The 16,610-nt window shown below is 45.5% G+C and overlaps 1 protein-coding gene across 19 annotated transcripts in view; it reads left to right on the top strand.

Annotated features, from left to right (window-relative positions):
* PPFIBP2 (PPFIB scaffold protein 2) overlaps positions 1-16,610 on the top strand; it is a 167,664-nt gene that overhangs the window by 100,074 nt on the left and 50,980 nt on the right. For 13 of the 19 annotated variants that reach the window (XM_055423442.2, XM_055423441.2, XM_055423440.2 and 10 more), the window contains 2 exons: positions 5,573-5,704; positions 14,445-14,627. In XM_055423442.2, coding sequence (XP_055279417.1) covers positions 5,573-5,704; positions 14,445-14,627 — 315 coding nt within the window. Of the gene's footprint in view, positions 1-651; positions 1,321-5,572; positions 5,705-14,444; positions 14,628-16,610 lie in introns of those variants that run through there. The other 6 variants (XM_055423446.2, XM_055423445.2, XM_055423444.2 and 3 more) reach the window with 2 other exon arrangements.

Below are 16,610 nucleotides of genomic sequence, written 5' to 3'. Positions count from 1 at the left end.
GATGTGGCCCTTTAAGGAGAGCCTAGTTGAAAGGCAAGCTCTTTTTATCAGCCCCACTCAGACTCTGAGCTTTGGAAAAAGGAAATGATGGTTTGCTCTGAGAGGGAAGCTTTTTTTTTTTCATCTCCAAGAAAAGAGATGTATTTGCCCTTCTGGAAGAGATTACTGGTCGTGGTGAAGTGAGGGGGGTGGGTGATAATTTTATTCATTGGTTTTCTTTCTAAAGTTTCATTATCCAGTTTCATGGCCCTTCATAGTAAGAAACACAAACCACCCTCGTCTCATACCACCCTCTGTTTATCTCCTGCCTTCTCTCATTTATACAGGCAGCCTTGAAACAATCAGGAGAGCAGACGTTATGAAACCGTTGCCTCTCATCTCCAGCCCCCTGCCTGTTCATACTGCACCCCCCCCATTATAGTAGCTGTGTGATTGGGATAGATCCCAGCAGGATCCCACCCTGTGGGTCTGAGTAGGTGCCAAACCTTCTAGACAAATAGGCTGGATCCAGAAATCACTCCAGTCTTGGGGATGGGCACTCAGGATCCAAGAATGTTATTCTTAAAGGGTAACCAGGATAAAAGAAGCTAGCAAATGACAGGAAAAAGAAAAAAAGAAAGGTCAGGGAAATGGAAAGGGAGGGTGGGGTTACACTGATGAGAGGATTCGGGTTGATTCAGTGAGTTGAGACCTGAGAAGTCAAAGTGTGGGCATTGGTCCCCGGCGCCAGGACGGTTTCTATATTCTGCCTGCTGAAGGCAGAAGCCGAGTTGCAGGCGTGCAGACGTTTTCTTGAGCAGTAACAGGAAGATGAGGAAGAGGCAGCAAGAGTAGATTATTCTGTTTGGGACTTGGCTCTGAGGGGAAGAAGGGAGTGGAGAGAGAAAGAGAGCCAGTGTTCGCACTCACACCACACAGAGTGTGCCTGCCCAGGCCGAGCACTAGGGAGCTGATGGTGGTCGCTGGAGGGGAAGCAGGTCAAGAGGGAAGGTTCTTTCAAATGTCAGAAATTTGATCATGTTTATAGCCTGAGGAGTGGAAGCTGATGGTGAGGGAGAGATTAAATGCCTGTCAGATCGGATGATTAATGGCCCTACCCTAGAGTAGCCCAGACTTGGTGGGAACTTCCTCTAAGGCAGTACAGAGGTGAGGGAGGGCCCAGGTCCCTGTGAGCAGGCTTCACTCTGCTCTCCCAGCCAGAGGGAGAAACAGGACTAGGACTCAGAACAAAGCCCAACGCCCCTGATTAGCCAGGGAGCAACCTGAGTCTTCGTTCAAGCTGAGTGAGGATGGCGTGGAGGACTGTTCAGCCACAGGAAGGTGGGTCAGGTGGGGCAGTTCAGAAGAAAACTCTGCAATCTATCTTTTAACATATGCTTTTAATGTGCAACCTCGAAACTTACTGGGCTCGGGAGCAGTTCTTTTTTTTTATTTATTTTTTAATTGAAAGATAATTGCTTTACAGAATTTTGTTGTTTTCTGTCAAACTCAGGAACAGTTCTTAAGATGATAGAACCTCACAGAGGTTCTGACGGTTGCGTTCAATCATGTCAGGCTAGCCTCGGAAAAGAGGTGTGGGCTTGCTTTCTCTGGGACATGATTCAAGAGAGAGAAATGAGGGATGATTCCAGGAAACTTTGAAGCAGAAGGATGTAAGTTCAATGACTGATCAGATGATCTTTAAAAATCTTTTCAGTAAATATGAGGAGAGGTTATTTGAGGAGAAGAGGGGAATAAGGTGGGGTTTAGAGCTCAAAGAGAATGGAAAAGATTTGGAACAATCTCTGAAAGAAACCAGCCAGAGCTGAATACAAGTTTTGCCAGGCAGTGTTGGAAGATCAGTTGTAATTAGATAGAGTAAATTTGTGTGGAAACAAATTGGCATCATTAAGTGACTTTTACCAGCAGTTTTCAGGTCGTGGGGAGTGGAAACATACGCAAAAGTCTTTGAGGTTTGGCACGGACTGGGCACTGGTGAAGCAAACACACTTCAGACCTAAAGGCAAGAAGAATGAGTTGGAGGGAGAATTTTCTGGTGCAGAATTGGTACAATGGAAATGATAAGCCTTAAGGTGGCTATGGAGGCAAAATTGCATAAAGGAAGTTGATAAACTAGGAAAATAGGGAGTTATTAAGTAACTAGTAGCCACGGAAGTCGAAATTAAAGATGTTTTGAGTAAGTAAAAGCGCTAGTTGAAAGGTCAGAGGATTGTGGCTAGAGGAGAGAATTTCAGAGTTGAAGATTTTAGAAGCAAAACACATACGTTCTGGATCAAGATTGAGGGTCAGGTAGTAGCTTAGATGGTAAAGAATCTGCCTGCAATACAGGAGACCCAGGTTCCGTCCCTGGGTTGGGAAGATCCCCGGGACAAAGGAATGGATACCCACTCCAGTATTCTTGCCTGGAGAATCCCATGGACAGAGGAGCCTGGCGGGCTACAGTCCATGAGGTTGCAAAGAGTCGGACATGACTGAATGACTAAGCATGCGCGCGATGACTCGGATAGAGGTTGTAGTACACGTCAATGGCTGGCGACCGTGCTGGGCCTGGAGATGAGGTGGTTGAGCTGGGCTGGATAAGACTGGCGAAGACCGATTTTGAGTTCAGGGACTAGGATGGTACTTCTCAATATTAATGACAAAGACTGGGGTGATGATAATGAAAGGGGGAAGCACATGCTAATAGATGCAAGCTAGGAGATAGGAGGTAGAAGTTTTACTAAGAGTAGACTATGTGAAATTAAGCAACCCCAGGTTTCTAATTAAGACTTTGGTGTGTCTAATTGCGCTTCCCTGGTGGCTCAGAGGTTAAAGCGTCTGCCTCCAATGCAGGAGACCCGGGTTCGATCCCTGGGTCGGGAAGATCCCCTGGAGAAGGAAATGGTAACCCACTCCAGTATTCTTGCCTGGAGAATCCCATGGACGGAGAAGCCTGGTAGGCTACAGTCCACGGGGTCGCAAAGAGTCGGACACGACTGAGCAATGGAACGGAACGGAATTGAAATGTCCACTTGGAAGGTTAGTATGACCAATCAGAACCCTGGCATTATCAATTGGAATGCTATTGGAACTTTAATGCCACCAATTTGAACATTATCTTTGTCAACTTTAACATTGGTATGACCAGTTACAACCTGGCAGTTAAAACAGCCAGAGGGATTCTGGCAATAAAGGAAGCAGAGTAGATTCTTATCTTCAAGAGAGATGCCTTCTGAGGCTTTTTTGAATCCCACCTGTCTTGGTAGGAGTGGGTCAAGATATTGTATATTGGGTCAATATCTAAGTCAAAATATTGTCTTATATCTTGACTACTAGTCAATAGACGACTGCATAAATGCCATCTTAAAAGACTCAAGCACTCCACAGGAGCTGTGTTTTTAACTCTCCTGTCCCTAGGCCTTGGCATCTGATAGTTAAACAAATGATTGAAGTCTCATGGAAGAAAATTTTCTCAGTTCTCAGTACTCCAAAGCAATTGTTATTATCCTATGGACCTGGAGTTCTAGAATCATCCCTTTTTCCTTTTGCACTCCTGGCTGGGAAATTTGCACACATTGTACTCAATCTCTAACTGTGAGTAGAACTTTAAGTTCAGTCGCTCAGTCATGTCCGACTCTTTGCGACCCTGTGGACTGCAGCACACCAGGCATCCCTGTCGATCACTAACTCCCGGAGTTTACTCAAACTCATGTCCATCAAGTCAGTAATGCCATCCAACCATCTCATCCTCTGTCGTTCCCTTCTCGTCCTGCCTTCAATCTTTCCCATCATCAGGGTCTTTTCCAATGAGTCAGCTCTTTGCATCAGGTGGACAAAATATTGGAGTTTCAGCTTCAGCATCAGTCCTTCCAATGAATATTCAGGACTGATTTCCTTTAGGATGGACTGGTTGGATCTCCTTGAAGCCCAAGGGACTCTCAAGAGTCTTCTCCAACACCACAGTTCAAAAGCATCAATATAGATAAAGAGTAGATAAAGAGTAGAGGGTCTGAGTTTTATGCCAAAAATCACTCTGGCTTCATCTTCTTTCCTTACCTGCTTTAATTTTTACAATTTATTTTTTAACTTGAATTGTCTATTTGCAAACTGCCTCAAGTAGATGCAAAGGACCAATAAATCTCTGGCCTGTTTCTTCATCTTGAAATAGGGATGATAATGTTGACTGCCTAGTCCCTGGGTAGGGGTTTATTGAGACAGTGTATGTAAAGCACCCGGCAGTGTTGAGCACAGAGGAGTTACTCGGTGAATCTGTGTCCACCCACCCCTGCTGTCAACACTGAGCTCCCTTATCTGTCTAACTCCTCATGACCAAGTGGCCCCACCTTTGCCCTGTAAGCCAGCTTCACATCTGGCTGGCTCAGGAAGAGCTGGCCTCCTCAGCCCAGTGCAAAGCTCATTTTGCTGAATTCTTTGGGTTCTAGATACTTACTCCCTCAGATTAGCAAATGGACGGTTTGTAGCCTGGCTTTCAGCAATACTGATGGCCTTTGGCCTAGGAAAATATCTTGTCCAAGTTAAAATCTGTGTCTTGTGTGGTTTGGTTTTATGAGTTGAAGACAGTTCAGAACACATAAAATTGTGACTGTAGGGTCAAATTGTTGATATCACCATTCTTGTACTAGGGTTGGGTTGCTTAAGATGACACAGAAAGTTCAGACCATTGCAGGATGTCCTTTCCATCTGCTCACATCAGTGGTTACCTTCCTAGGGCCTCTGAGGGCCATGTCATAATCTCCTTGCCAGGACTTGTGTGTCCAGTGTCTGTTCGGTGGCAGGACAGACTCGTGGAACACTGCCTTTTTGCCCATGGAGAAATGTTACCCCTGGACTATAGGAAGTCCGCCCGGCTTTTGAGATCCTTCATAATTCCTAGTAGTGCTGAGCAGGTGTTTCGCCTATCACCTTTGTTTTTCGTCTTATTTATGCTTATTAAGTACATGCATTAATGTCAGGTTGTTGTCTGCTGCTATTTTAGGCTTGGCAGGACTACTAGGAAAGATACATGTCTCAGAAGATTATACTATAACCATTCAGTAAATAATCACCGAATATCTGCTTTATGTCCTAGCTCCCTTCTAGGTTCATTACAATGAGGTCTTACAGTGAAATGTGTGGAAGACAGGGCTGAATATTGACTAAGCCCAGGAGATGATATGGAGACTTTGGCTTTGAAACATATGTTATTAACATTAGCTTGTTTTTTGTTTGTTTATTTTGGTGCAGAGAATCTGCTGCCTTTGCTTTAAAAATGGACATGGAGAAATTTTGTTCTCTGAGCCAACCCATTTATTTTTCTCTAACCTGGAAATAATGAATAATGGTTTCTATGGACAAATGTGTTTTCTTGAGAAACGTAGCTCACATTGACTCTCAGAGCACAGAGGATAGCATCAGGGACTGTGCAATCCCTGAGTGACCCACCATCAACCCAGACCTGTCCCAGATAGAAGTGTGACTCACATGTAATGGTTTCAATGTACAATGTAGAGACTGCCTTATGTGCTTTGAATGGAGTTACGGTTGTTCTATTGCCATGGAGGTTTATGATTTTGAGATCTGTTTTTGCCTGCAGGAGCTACTAAGTCGTACATCTCTTGAAACCCAGAAGCTCAATCTGATGACCGAAGTGTCTGAGCTGAAGCTCAAGCTGGTGGGCATGGAGAAGGAACAGAAAGAGCAGGAGGAGAAGCAGAAAAAAGCAGAGGTGAGTGCAATAAACCACATTCTGAGGAGGACCCATACTGTCCTAAGCTCAGATCAGGGGAAGCTATCCTAATGTGGCCTGATCCTAATGTGGCCTCAGGCCATCTGGTCAACCCCAAGCCTGATAGCCACTGAGTTCCAGAAACATCTATGCATCAGAGACTCAGTGATCTGTTAATACCAAGTTATCGGGTTTTGCTGTGGCTGCAGATTTCAGCAGTGCCCAAACCACCCCGTTTTGGCTCTAGGCTGTATCCTCCCTCAGGCTGCTGGCAAGGATGGAAAGGAGCAGGCAAGACTCAGGGACATAAGAGGTCTTCTGTGAGATGACCATGTGCTGGGATGGCCACTATCATTGTTCATGGAGTCTGGAGACATTCTTTAATATGCATTTCAGCGACCCAGTTGCAACCCCTAGATTTTGTGTTTCTTTTTCTCCTGATGGCTCCTATGGGTGAGCCTGTAAACAGGCTTTCTCTTAGAGAATGTTTTCCTGCGACTTGTTTTGGTTTTGTTTTCTCAGGCTTCATAAGCCATTGACTGGAGCATGCCAGATACTTTTTTTTTTTTTTTATAAATGTTTTGAATAAAGTTTAGGTTCAGAGCTCAGAACAGTCTGCTTTAACTTAATATAACCATATTCTGTGTGTGTCTACCCACAAGCCTCTTTATTTGTATCCTGTGCATTCTAAGATGTGGCACGAAGAGTAGCCTTTAGGTTTAGAAATGCCTTGGCTCAATTAACTGACCTAACTGATTAATACCTCTCTGAATTTCAGCAAGTTAACTACTTAATCTCTCTGAACGTCCATTTCTTTATCTGTAAAATGGGTAATTGTGTTATGAAGTCAGGAAAAAAAAAACACAAAAGTTAAGTCTCTATCATATGATCTGACATCCTTGCTTCCATTCAGGCATATCTAAAATCTAAAGATGGATATTGTTCCTCTCAATTAAGCACCAACATCATTGTCCCCTGAAACCTGGCACATTTGTATTTACTGGGTAATCACTGGTGATGGAGACACTGCTAATTTGTGGGGCATATTCCTTGTGTTGCTTTTGAGAACATGCTCATTAGTAAGAAGTATAGTTGCCAAAAGAAAATTTATCTTCATTAAGCTGAGGACACTGTCTTCCGGTGATTAAGAGTGCATGCTCTTGAATCAGATCTCTTGGCTGTAATCCAAGCTCAGCTACTCAGTAGCTCTGTGATCTTAGAAAAGTAATTGAACCCCCCCAAAACCTCTGTTTCTTCTTCTGTAAAGTGGAGATTAGTAATACTTAACTATTTGCTCAGTTGTTCTGAGGAAGGAAGGACATCATGTGTCCTATAGCTGGATAGCAAGCTTTTATTACTTACTATTGATTATGTTGTTGAGCATGCTAGAAATGGAAATGTAGACCTAGCTACATTATTGACCTACTGCAAAGTTCACACAGACTGAAAGCTTATCTGTGTGAAGTGTCAGTTGAATAGACTATACTTCTTAAATGTTCAGAGAGAAGCAACTGGATTTTCTCCAGATTTAGAGTTCTTTTACCAACATTTCAAGACATGTGATCACGTGTGGATATACATTCAGACTTGGGTGCGGAAGACTTAAAATCATAGAAGATTTTCTCAAAACCACGGAAAGAAGGAAGGAAAAGAAAGAGAGGAAGGACTATTAGGTCACACAGCTGGAACAGTCTAGGGTTTTAAAAGCTGATCACAGTAGATCCAGTTGGCTTCACCATGTCATTAGAAATCCTGTTTAATGTCTCATTTGGTTCTGTTTCACCCTTGTTCTTGGCTTCCCAGATGGCTCAGTGGTAAAGAATCCACCTGCCAATGCATGAGGCATAGAAGATGCCACTTAGATCCCTGGGTTAGGAAGATCCCCTAGAAAAGGAAATGGCAACCTGCTCCAGTATTCTTGCCTGGAAAATTCTGTGGACGGAGGACCCTGGCAGGCTACAGTCCATGGTGTTGCAAAGAGTCGGACACGAATGAGCATGCATGCACCAGCCTTATTCTCAGGGAGGCTCTCCCATGTGTGACGAAGGTGGCCAAAGGTCACCTTAGATCCGACTAGCCTAGCGTCCTCTGCAGAGAGAGATTCTGTCTCTCAAAGATTCCCCAGGATTTCGCTTTCAAAGATTCCCCAGGATTGCATCTCACTGGGCTAGTTTGGCTCAAGTGCTTTGTTCTGAACCAGTCACTGTAGTGAGTGTGGGCCCATGTATGGGTGTGTGTGCCTGAGCCTTAGAGTCAGTTCATGGCAGCAGAGTGCTGGGTTAGCACTGAGCTGGATCAGTTCAGCTCCTTTCTGGAGAAGGAAGGGGAGCCCCCACTTCTGGGCTGAGTAGCACTAATGCAGTCATTTTACTGTTTGCTTTATTTTTTCTTTTCTGAAGGATTATTTTTCAGTCTGAGTTTTTGTTTTTGTTTTCCATTAGGCTGTTCATGTATGGGGCACCATAAGCCCTAAGCCCCTGGCCTCAGTTCTACCACATAATAGCCCTTCCCAGCCGCTAGCACAAGCATTAGGTTTCCTTCCATGTGGAGGAATTTTTCAGGCTGTTGAAACTTGTGATATTCAGTGAACAGCCCCCTGACCTGAAACAACTTTCTCATTCTTGTAATTGAACAGGATCTTTGCTGGTATGTTCAGACCCAACACTACTGTCTGTAACGATCTGGAGTGTCTGAGGCTCAGAGTCATGCAGAGGGCTGCTTAAGCTGCACTATTGTCCTGTGCGTGAAGGTGTTTATTTTGTGTGAGATGTTTGGCCAGCTCAGGTACTGAGGGTGTAGTACCATGATTAAAGGGAATGTTGCTTCTCATCCTATGCTGCTGCTGTTTTTCTAGTGAATGTACTTAGCCTAAGGCTTATAGTTTGAAAGAGGCAAGACTTTTTTTTTTTCTTTTGAGGTAGCCAGATCTGAACAAACTTTCTCTATGAGGCTCAGGATTTATCCTAAGCCAGTATTCTGCTGCCCTATAGTCAGTATGGAAGTGATTACAACTATTCATATATAAACCTGAGGACTTTGAGGTGTAGGTTTCCTGTTAAACGAATACAATCCTGACAGCCAGCTTACTCAGGAGTCACTGGTTACCTTATGAGACGTGGGTGAATACTGGGTTTCCTGTTTCCTGTACCTCTTCTTCCGAGCCTTTTGCAGTGGTTCTCGGTCATTTCAGGGGACCCATGTTTGGGCCTGTTAGGTTTATGCCTGAAAAGTAGGATGATAGGAAAAGTGACCAATGCGAAAAGTAATACCACAATTGGGAGGATGGGACATGAAAGAAAGCAATCCAGGGACAAAGGAAAACGTCTGGGTGGCACACCTGTCGAAGTCATGGCCCTTGGAGAGATCTTCCTTGGAGAAGGGCATCTGGCTTCCAGCACTGGGTATGCAGGGAGGCCTGCAGCTGCATCCCCTTCTGCATGTAGTACCAGAGCAGCCTTCCAAAAGGGGACCAGGGACCTGGCATGTGCTGGGAAATGGAGTCAGCCCAATGGATCAGGAATATCACAAAGAGAACCAGAAACAGTCTCTAGGATTTCCTGGCAGAAAATGGAATGTCTTATAGCACAGATGCTGTTGTCATGCTTACTTTCTTCCTATGGGTGGGACCTTGGAAAGAAAGGATTCTGATTTCTGAACTGGGGCAATCAGAATGATGGACTTGGAGTACAGAGCAAAGGCTGGAATGCTTGTATTTGCTCCAAGAGGTGCTAGCCTGACTTAGGAGAGTTTTACTATTCTTGTTTTAATTTTATGTACTTTATTTTATTTACTCATTTTTATTTGTATAGGAAATATATTCCAACAACTCATAAATTAGGAGTTCAGAAAGGTATACGCAGCAAAATCTCTTCTTCCATGGCTGTTCCCCAGCCAGCAGTCAGGCACCAGTGTTGTCAGTTTGTTTTGTATCCTTCAGAGTTATCCTATATATGGATAAGCAAATTTAGGTGGATAAACTATTTTCCTCATTTTTGCACAGATACACATTACTTTAGATCTTTCTCTTTTTTAATGAGCAGTCAGAGTTTGTTTCATATCAAGCACATTAAAAAATTTTTTCCTCATTTATATTTGTGTTTATATATTATTTCTCTCTCTCCCCTCATTTATTTAGCTATTTCTCTCTTTTTGGATGGAGATTTGTTTCCAAGTGTTTGCTCTTATAAGTAATGCTGTTGTGAATAAATTTGTAAATGTGTGAAGATATTGAAGTAAAACTGAAGGGTCAAAGGGTACATGCATTTGACCTTTTGACAGGTGTGCAGGTGGTATTCCCACCCTGATGTGTCAGAGTGCCAGGATGGCACTAAACTGAGCATGAAGTAAGAAGGAGAAAAACAACTAAGTCAAACTGTGAACCAGTTTAACAGGTAGGATAGGATAGGAAAGACTGATTATGGGAACTGCCCAGTAGTTTCACACAGAAAAGTACCATTAAAAAAAAGAAATTTGATGGTTAGCAAAGCAGGAGCAATAAATAAAATGAGCTGAGCTTACAGAGTAGTGATTAGAACCTCATAAGTGTCACCTGGACTTCATGACATGCAGCCTAAGAATGGAAACTTGCTACAGAAGGCTCCAGCGAATGGGAGAGACAGACCTGTTGGGAGAGGAAGTGGGCCCGCTCCGAGAATAAAGGAGGTTAAAGCACGTTGAAGTGGAGGCCTGAGGGCGGGCACACTGGAGAACAGCACTGCCACATGGGCAGCAGGTTTAGAAGAGAGCGTTCCAGAATGGCTGGGGTGCACCACGTGGTTGCAGGAAGCAGAGAAGGAAAATAGGTGCAGTCCTAATACAGATCCCCAGACTGATGGAGGCAGACAAGGGGCAGGAACGGGAGGGAGCGGCAATTTGGAGAGTTCCTAAAAAGACTCCTCCAGGCCTCCCTAGTGGCTCAGACAGTAAAGAATCTGCCTGCAATGCAGGACAACCACATTCAGTCTCTAGGCTGGGAAGATTCCCTGGAGAAAGGAATGGCAATGCACTCCAGCATTCTTGCTTGGGAAATCTCTTGAACAGAGGAGCCTGGCGGGCTACAGTCCACAGGGTTTCAAAGAGTCGGACGCGACTGAGCGACTCACACTTTTACTTTCAAAAGATTCCTCCAGCTAAACACCTAAGTATTGAGAAGCTGCTTTTTGTTTTTGATTCTTCCCTACCCCTCTTGTTTTTAGTTTCTGCCCTGAATGTAGGTAAACCAGGAAAACTCCCACTCTGGCTCTAATGCTAAAGCACAGCTAGAAACTAGTTTATGAAGTAGAAGTGAAGAGTATCTTGGGAGCGAGTGGCCATTGTTATTTTGAGAATTCATGACAGTGGAGGAGGGGAAACTCACCATAGGCTGCCATGCACTGTAGACTTTGGTAAAGCTTACCTTTGAAAGTTCAGACAAAGAAGAGATGACTCAAAAATATTGAATTACTTAGAAATATAATTATTTCTGACTGTGTAACCTCACAAATAATACCAATATAAAGGAGAAGCTTAGAGCTACCTCGAGAGAAACTAGTTTTCAAAGGGGCTTATACAAAAGGTCGAAAGGACAAATAAAAGTGCACCTGTATGAACAGTTATCAGGAAGGGCAAACCCCACTCAAAGGGACAGTGCCGAGGGCAATAGGAAGATTTCCCTTTAAAGTTACACGCTCAGTGAGGAGGTCAGAGAAAGAATGGGCTTGGTTCCGCTGATGCTTCTCACAGGTCACAGGTGCTTGCTGTGAGTGAATTTTAAGGAATCTGAGGAATCAGTGCGTTGTTGAAAAACTGGAAGTCACCATTTTCTCCTCCTTCTGTTTTTTTCAAAATGGCAAAGAAAGAAGGGTTCTACAAAATTCAGTCTGTTGAGTTTGAAGTCAACCCTGTGATGGTTTGTGAGAAGCTAGAAGACAAAGTAGGGGTCTGTGTCTGTTAAGAGTGAGTCATGTCTGTTGGGCCTCACTGGTTTGGCCAGGAGTACATCTTGCAGCATTAGGCCTGGAAAATCCCCACTTTAGGGCATCACATGTGGAAACACTGCTTGGGATAGTCTTGTGGATAAGATATAGACATTTAGGATGAATGCCAAAATAGGCATCAGTTCAGTTCAGTTGCTCAATCGTGTCTGACTCTTTGTGACCCCATGGACTGCAGCACGCCAGGCCTCCCTGTCCATCACCAACTCCCGGAGTTTACTCAAACTCGTGTCCGTTGAGTTGGTGATGCCATCCAACCATCTCATTTCTCTGTTGTCCCCTTCTCCCACTTTCAATCTTTCCCAGCATCGGGGTCTTTTCAAATGAGTCAGTTCTTCACATCAGGTGGCCAAAATATTGGAGCTTCAGCTTCAGCGTCAGTCTTTCCAATGAATATTCAGTACTTATTTCCTTTAGGATGGACTGGTTGGATCTCCTTGCTGTCCAAGGGACTCTCAAGAGTCTTCTCCAACACCACAGTTCAAAAGCATCAATTCTTCGGTGCTCAACTTTCTTTATAGTCCAACTCTCACATCCATACATGACCACTGGAAAAACATAGCCTTGACTAGATGGACCTTTGTTGACAAAGTAATGTCTCTGCTTTTTAATATGCTGTCTAGCTTGGTCATAACTTTTCTTCCAAGGAGCAAGCATCTTATTGGTACCCAAATGATAATGAATAGTGCCTTAAGATTCCTGCTAGAAATATATTTTTGTAGAGGGTCATGTCATCTGCCCTTAGTCCTCCTGCCTGGTGAGCATTTTTAGTCCATAATTTGGATGCTGAAATAGAAGGCCTTGAAGTTGTGATGACAGGAAGCCAAAGAAAAACTAAACGAGTCAGTTGATATTGGGATTCATGAAGACCCACAGGCTGGAGTGATGGATAAGTTGGCAGAAAAAGAGTAAAAGAGAGGCCAGAAGAACCTGAGTAGTTCAGAGTTGCGGAAAGTAAGGAGTAAAAAGAGGGAGCCATGCACCTTGAAGACAGAGAACACATGTGTGGATCTGACCAGGAGGTGGGCAATGACCCCTTGTGTGGTGGAGACAGAGCTCCAGCTCATTTGCCTAGAGGCTGGAGGTGGGGATGAGGTGATGAAAATCAGGGTCAGTGAGTCTAGACCCCTTACTTGAGAGAGATGCAAATGAAGGGAACAAGAGAAGAGTGAGGGCAGCAAAGTTCTTGAAACTTACATAAGAGAGAGAAGAACAGATCCAAAGACAGGCGGGGCCAGCAATTAGGAGAGACTAAAGGTTCTGGAAGAGTAGCCAGTATGGGGAGCATGCCTGGGCTTTTGTTGTCAGCAATCAATATCACTTGGGCCTTCACTATGTCCCGTGACCTTGAGATGTTTTTGATTGCTCTCCCAGTTTCTCTTCTTCATTCCTTATGGGTCAAGTACTTGGTGGCAAAAGGAGAAGCATTGGGGGAAAGTGAACTCCCATTTATCGAAGGCCACTGTGTGCCAGGCACCATGCAAGATGTTTACCAAAGTCAGCTAAGCCAAGGGCGGCCCACCTTCTGATGCTGATTATGGGTGAAGACAGTGTGGGGCCATCTCCAGGCTGATTTAGGTGAGCTAACTCCAGGGCAGAGTGGCTGGGAGGCCAGGGGCCCACTTACAACAACCATGCCTACAGTGCAACTCCCCAAGTTCAAGTGGAGCGGCTGGGGTAGGGCCCAAGCCCAGTGTACTCTCAGCCCCAAGCTGCCACCTGGACCCAACAACTTTACGGGGGAGGAGCATTTCTTTTTAAAGAAATCACAGTTTCTATTGGGGATGGAAAACCTTGCGTGCCTGGGCAGGTCCCAGGGTCAGACCCCTCAGCACAGTGCTTAGAACGTCAGTAAAGGTGGGCAGAGAGGGGCCAAACAGTCTTCCCCAGCCTCTTGGGTATCTTGTTGATGTGAGCAATACCATCATCTACCATATCACCCAGTCCCTGACTCCTTTACCCCCACCCAGGTGAGGGGTTTAGAATGTGCCTACTTGACATCACTGAGACTCTTCCCATCTCTGACCTGACCCAGGCAGAATTAGTCCCTCACCACTCTCTGAAAGCCCTGCTGTCTTCCTGGCATAGCACTTACAACCATTTGTGATTTTTATTTGTGTGTTTCTCCTCACTCACCCATGAGTGCCACTGCTTTCTATGGCCTTGGGTCCCTGAAGAATGCCACTAAATGTCTGTGGAGTAGATAAAGGAAAGCCCAGTGGAGCTGCTAGCCCAAGAGATTCCGAACTAAGTAGGTATGAATTCTAAAAGTTGCAGTGTTTTTCTGAAGTTGACATAGAAGGCCAAAATGTTCTTGAGGCTTCAGAGGAGTCAGGTGTGGTGTTGGGTGTGAGGGAGTGCTTAGTGTTGGGGACCTGTGAATGTGCTGTGTGTCCCTGGTACTCAGGTGTTGGTATGTTTGGGGAGGGGAGTTGGTGTGTGCAGAAGGGGTGTGTCCACATGTATGCCCATCTCTGCTGTCGCTGGACTCTGCATTTCGGACATGGGCATGTAATGACGGCCCCCAGTATGGCATGAAGGCATTGCTGGGGGCTTGTTCAAATTGCAAGACAGGCCTGCGGATGGGGCAGGTGAGGGAAAACACCACATCTTTTGGTTCCTGTGAAGAGAGCAGGTGGTCGTGGACAGTGACCCCTGGGTGCCCCACTGCACACTTCCGTCCTTCTGTTCTGCTTTCCCAGGGAGTTCCGTGTGTGAGTGCAGACTGACCCTGAGTGCTTTTTTCTCCTCTCTCTTCCTTCCTACAGTCGGTTCTGAATGTGATCAGTGAGCTGCAGGAGCAGATGTGTAGGCTGCAGCTGGACATCCACAGGCAGATGCAAGAGCGCCTCTCTCTCAGTAGGGACCACCCTGAGGAGGTGGCGGCCAGCGACAGTGCAGCCCGGCCCCAGCCCTGCGGCCAGGACTGTGCCCACAGGGAGGGGTCACCTGTAGGCACCACACTTAAGTATATGGGAGCATGTGTGTGTGGGGCGTCTCATGGCGGAGGGACCGGGGCATCTCCTAACCAGAACCGTGTGTGCTAGCTTAACATGGATCTGCAGTCACCTCTGGGCAGAGCTTGGGACTTCCCCTTGGGGGACGTGAGCTGAGCTCTGTGACACTCCCCCAGCAGGATCTGAGCAGGAGAGGCCAGCCCTCTGACGGGTGACTGCACTTATCTCCCTCAGGGCCGGGAGTGAGGTGTGTCAGGTGCCCCAAATGATGGGGCATTGGTATAAAAGGAAGCTTCAAGAGTTCCCTTCCCAGGTCTGACTCAAACACCAGCTCTTCCTTCTGGACTGGGAGAGTAAATGAAGTTTAGTCTCATGTGAAAATAGCATCCTGAAAGAATCCTTTCAAGTTTATATTTAAAGGGATTTATCCCCAGTGAGACAATAGAACAGAAGTTTCCATATATTTGACAACTGTCATCATCTCAGTTTCTGGGGGAAATTCTCCACATGATCACATTTGAGGGATCTCACCGCCTCTGGGCCTGTGGAGTGTATCTGACTGGGATTCTGGACTTGACCCCTCATACTGGTATCACCAGTGTTTTGTGATGGCAGCTGCACAGCCATGATCCTGTGCCTCCAAGGCCCTCTACTGAAGAGAACCGGGAAGGTCAAGGTCACAATAGCCACGTCTGTAGGAAGTTGCCGTGATGTTATATTCAACTATGGGACGTGTTGAAAATCTCTACTCTGACTTGGGCGTGAGGGGGCAGGGCTCAGTGGGGAACAAAATGAGAGTCAAGATGAGGTGCAGATTTGGAAAGGGGAGCTCTGACAAGGTGTTGGCCCCATGGAGAGTGGGTCACCCCAGAAAGACTTGTAAGAGAAATGAGAGTGGCCACCAGTGTTAATAGCTCATTATGGGCAACAAATAGCTGAGAAGGAAGAGGCTGGGCCCAAGAGGTCACCAAGCCTGGAGATGGTCCTGCTCGGTGTCCCCATAATGGCCACTGCTCTGCAGTAACCTGCACACTTTGGGTTCTGCCATCAGCATCCCCCTCAAGCACAGCTAGACTCAGAAAATGATCTTGGATCTGCTATAAGTCACAACAGGCCTTAAAGTCTAATGTTGCAGATCAAAGAGGCAATAGTTTTAGCTTGGAAGACATTTTTTTTTTTTTAAGGGCAGCAACAAATGTTCACCTCAGTTATAAAAAAAAATCTTAGTAAATGTCTCTACAAAGTTCAAGTAGAAGCGATGTCACTTTCCGGTGGATTGTCTCAGAATGCAAAGAGCTCCAGGCCAGTTAAAAGATGGCTTGAGTTGCATGTGTTCATTCATCAAGAAATAATGCATACTTGACTATGTGCCAGAGGTTAGCGAAGCTCATGGAGTTCACAATATAGGAGGAGAACTAGCCATTAGCAGTCACACCGGTAAATGTTTAATTGCAGATGACGTGAAAGATGATACAGATACCACAAGAGTATAGAAGGGAGATCTGAGGAAGTGTGGAGGTTGGGATAGCTTTGCTTAGGGCAGCCTGAAGGATGGGCAGGGATTAACCTGGCAGATGGCTCCCGACTGAGGGAGCTGCAGGTGCAAGGGCCCAAGTCAGATGGAACTAAAAAGTACAGGTGTGGCTGGAGTAGAACTGGGGAGAGATAGTAATACAAGAGGCAGGCAGGGTGCAGGGTCAGGCCAGGCTGTGTTGGTCACGGGTTAAATTTCATGACCTTTGAAGAGCAGGGAAGGCCAGGATCAGATCTGTGCTTCAATCGTATTGTTCCCCGGGATGCCATGGGGCCAGTGGATTGAAAAAGGTCAAGACGACAGAGGACCAGCCAGCAGAGAGACTGTCCAGGCTGTCAGCACTGACTGCTGGATCAGAGTAGACATGGTAGAATTGGAGATAAACAAGAGACTCAGGCAATTTCCTTGAAGGTAGAATTTACAAGGCTCTGTAGATTATGTAT

The sequence above is a fragment of the Moschus berezovskii genome, chromosome 14, assembly GCF_049115385.1.
Source record: "Moschus berezovskii isolate FMDL1 chromosome 14, NW_MosBer_1.0, whole genome shotgun sequence".
Lineage (NCBI taxonomy): Eukaryota > Metazoa > Chordata > Mammalia > Artiodactyla > Moschidae > Moschus > Moschus berezovskii.
Note: the sequence above shows the minus strand (reverse complement) of the source record. Positions and strands in the feature narration are given on the sequence as shown.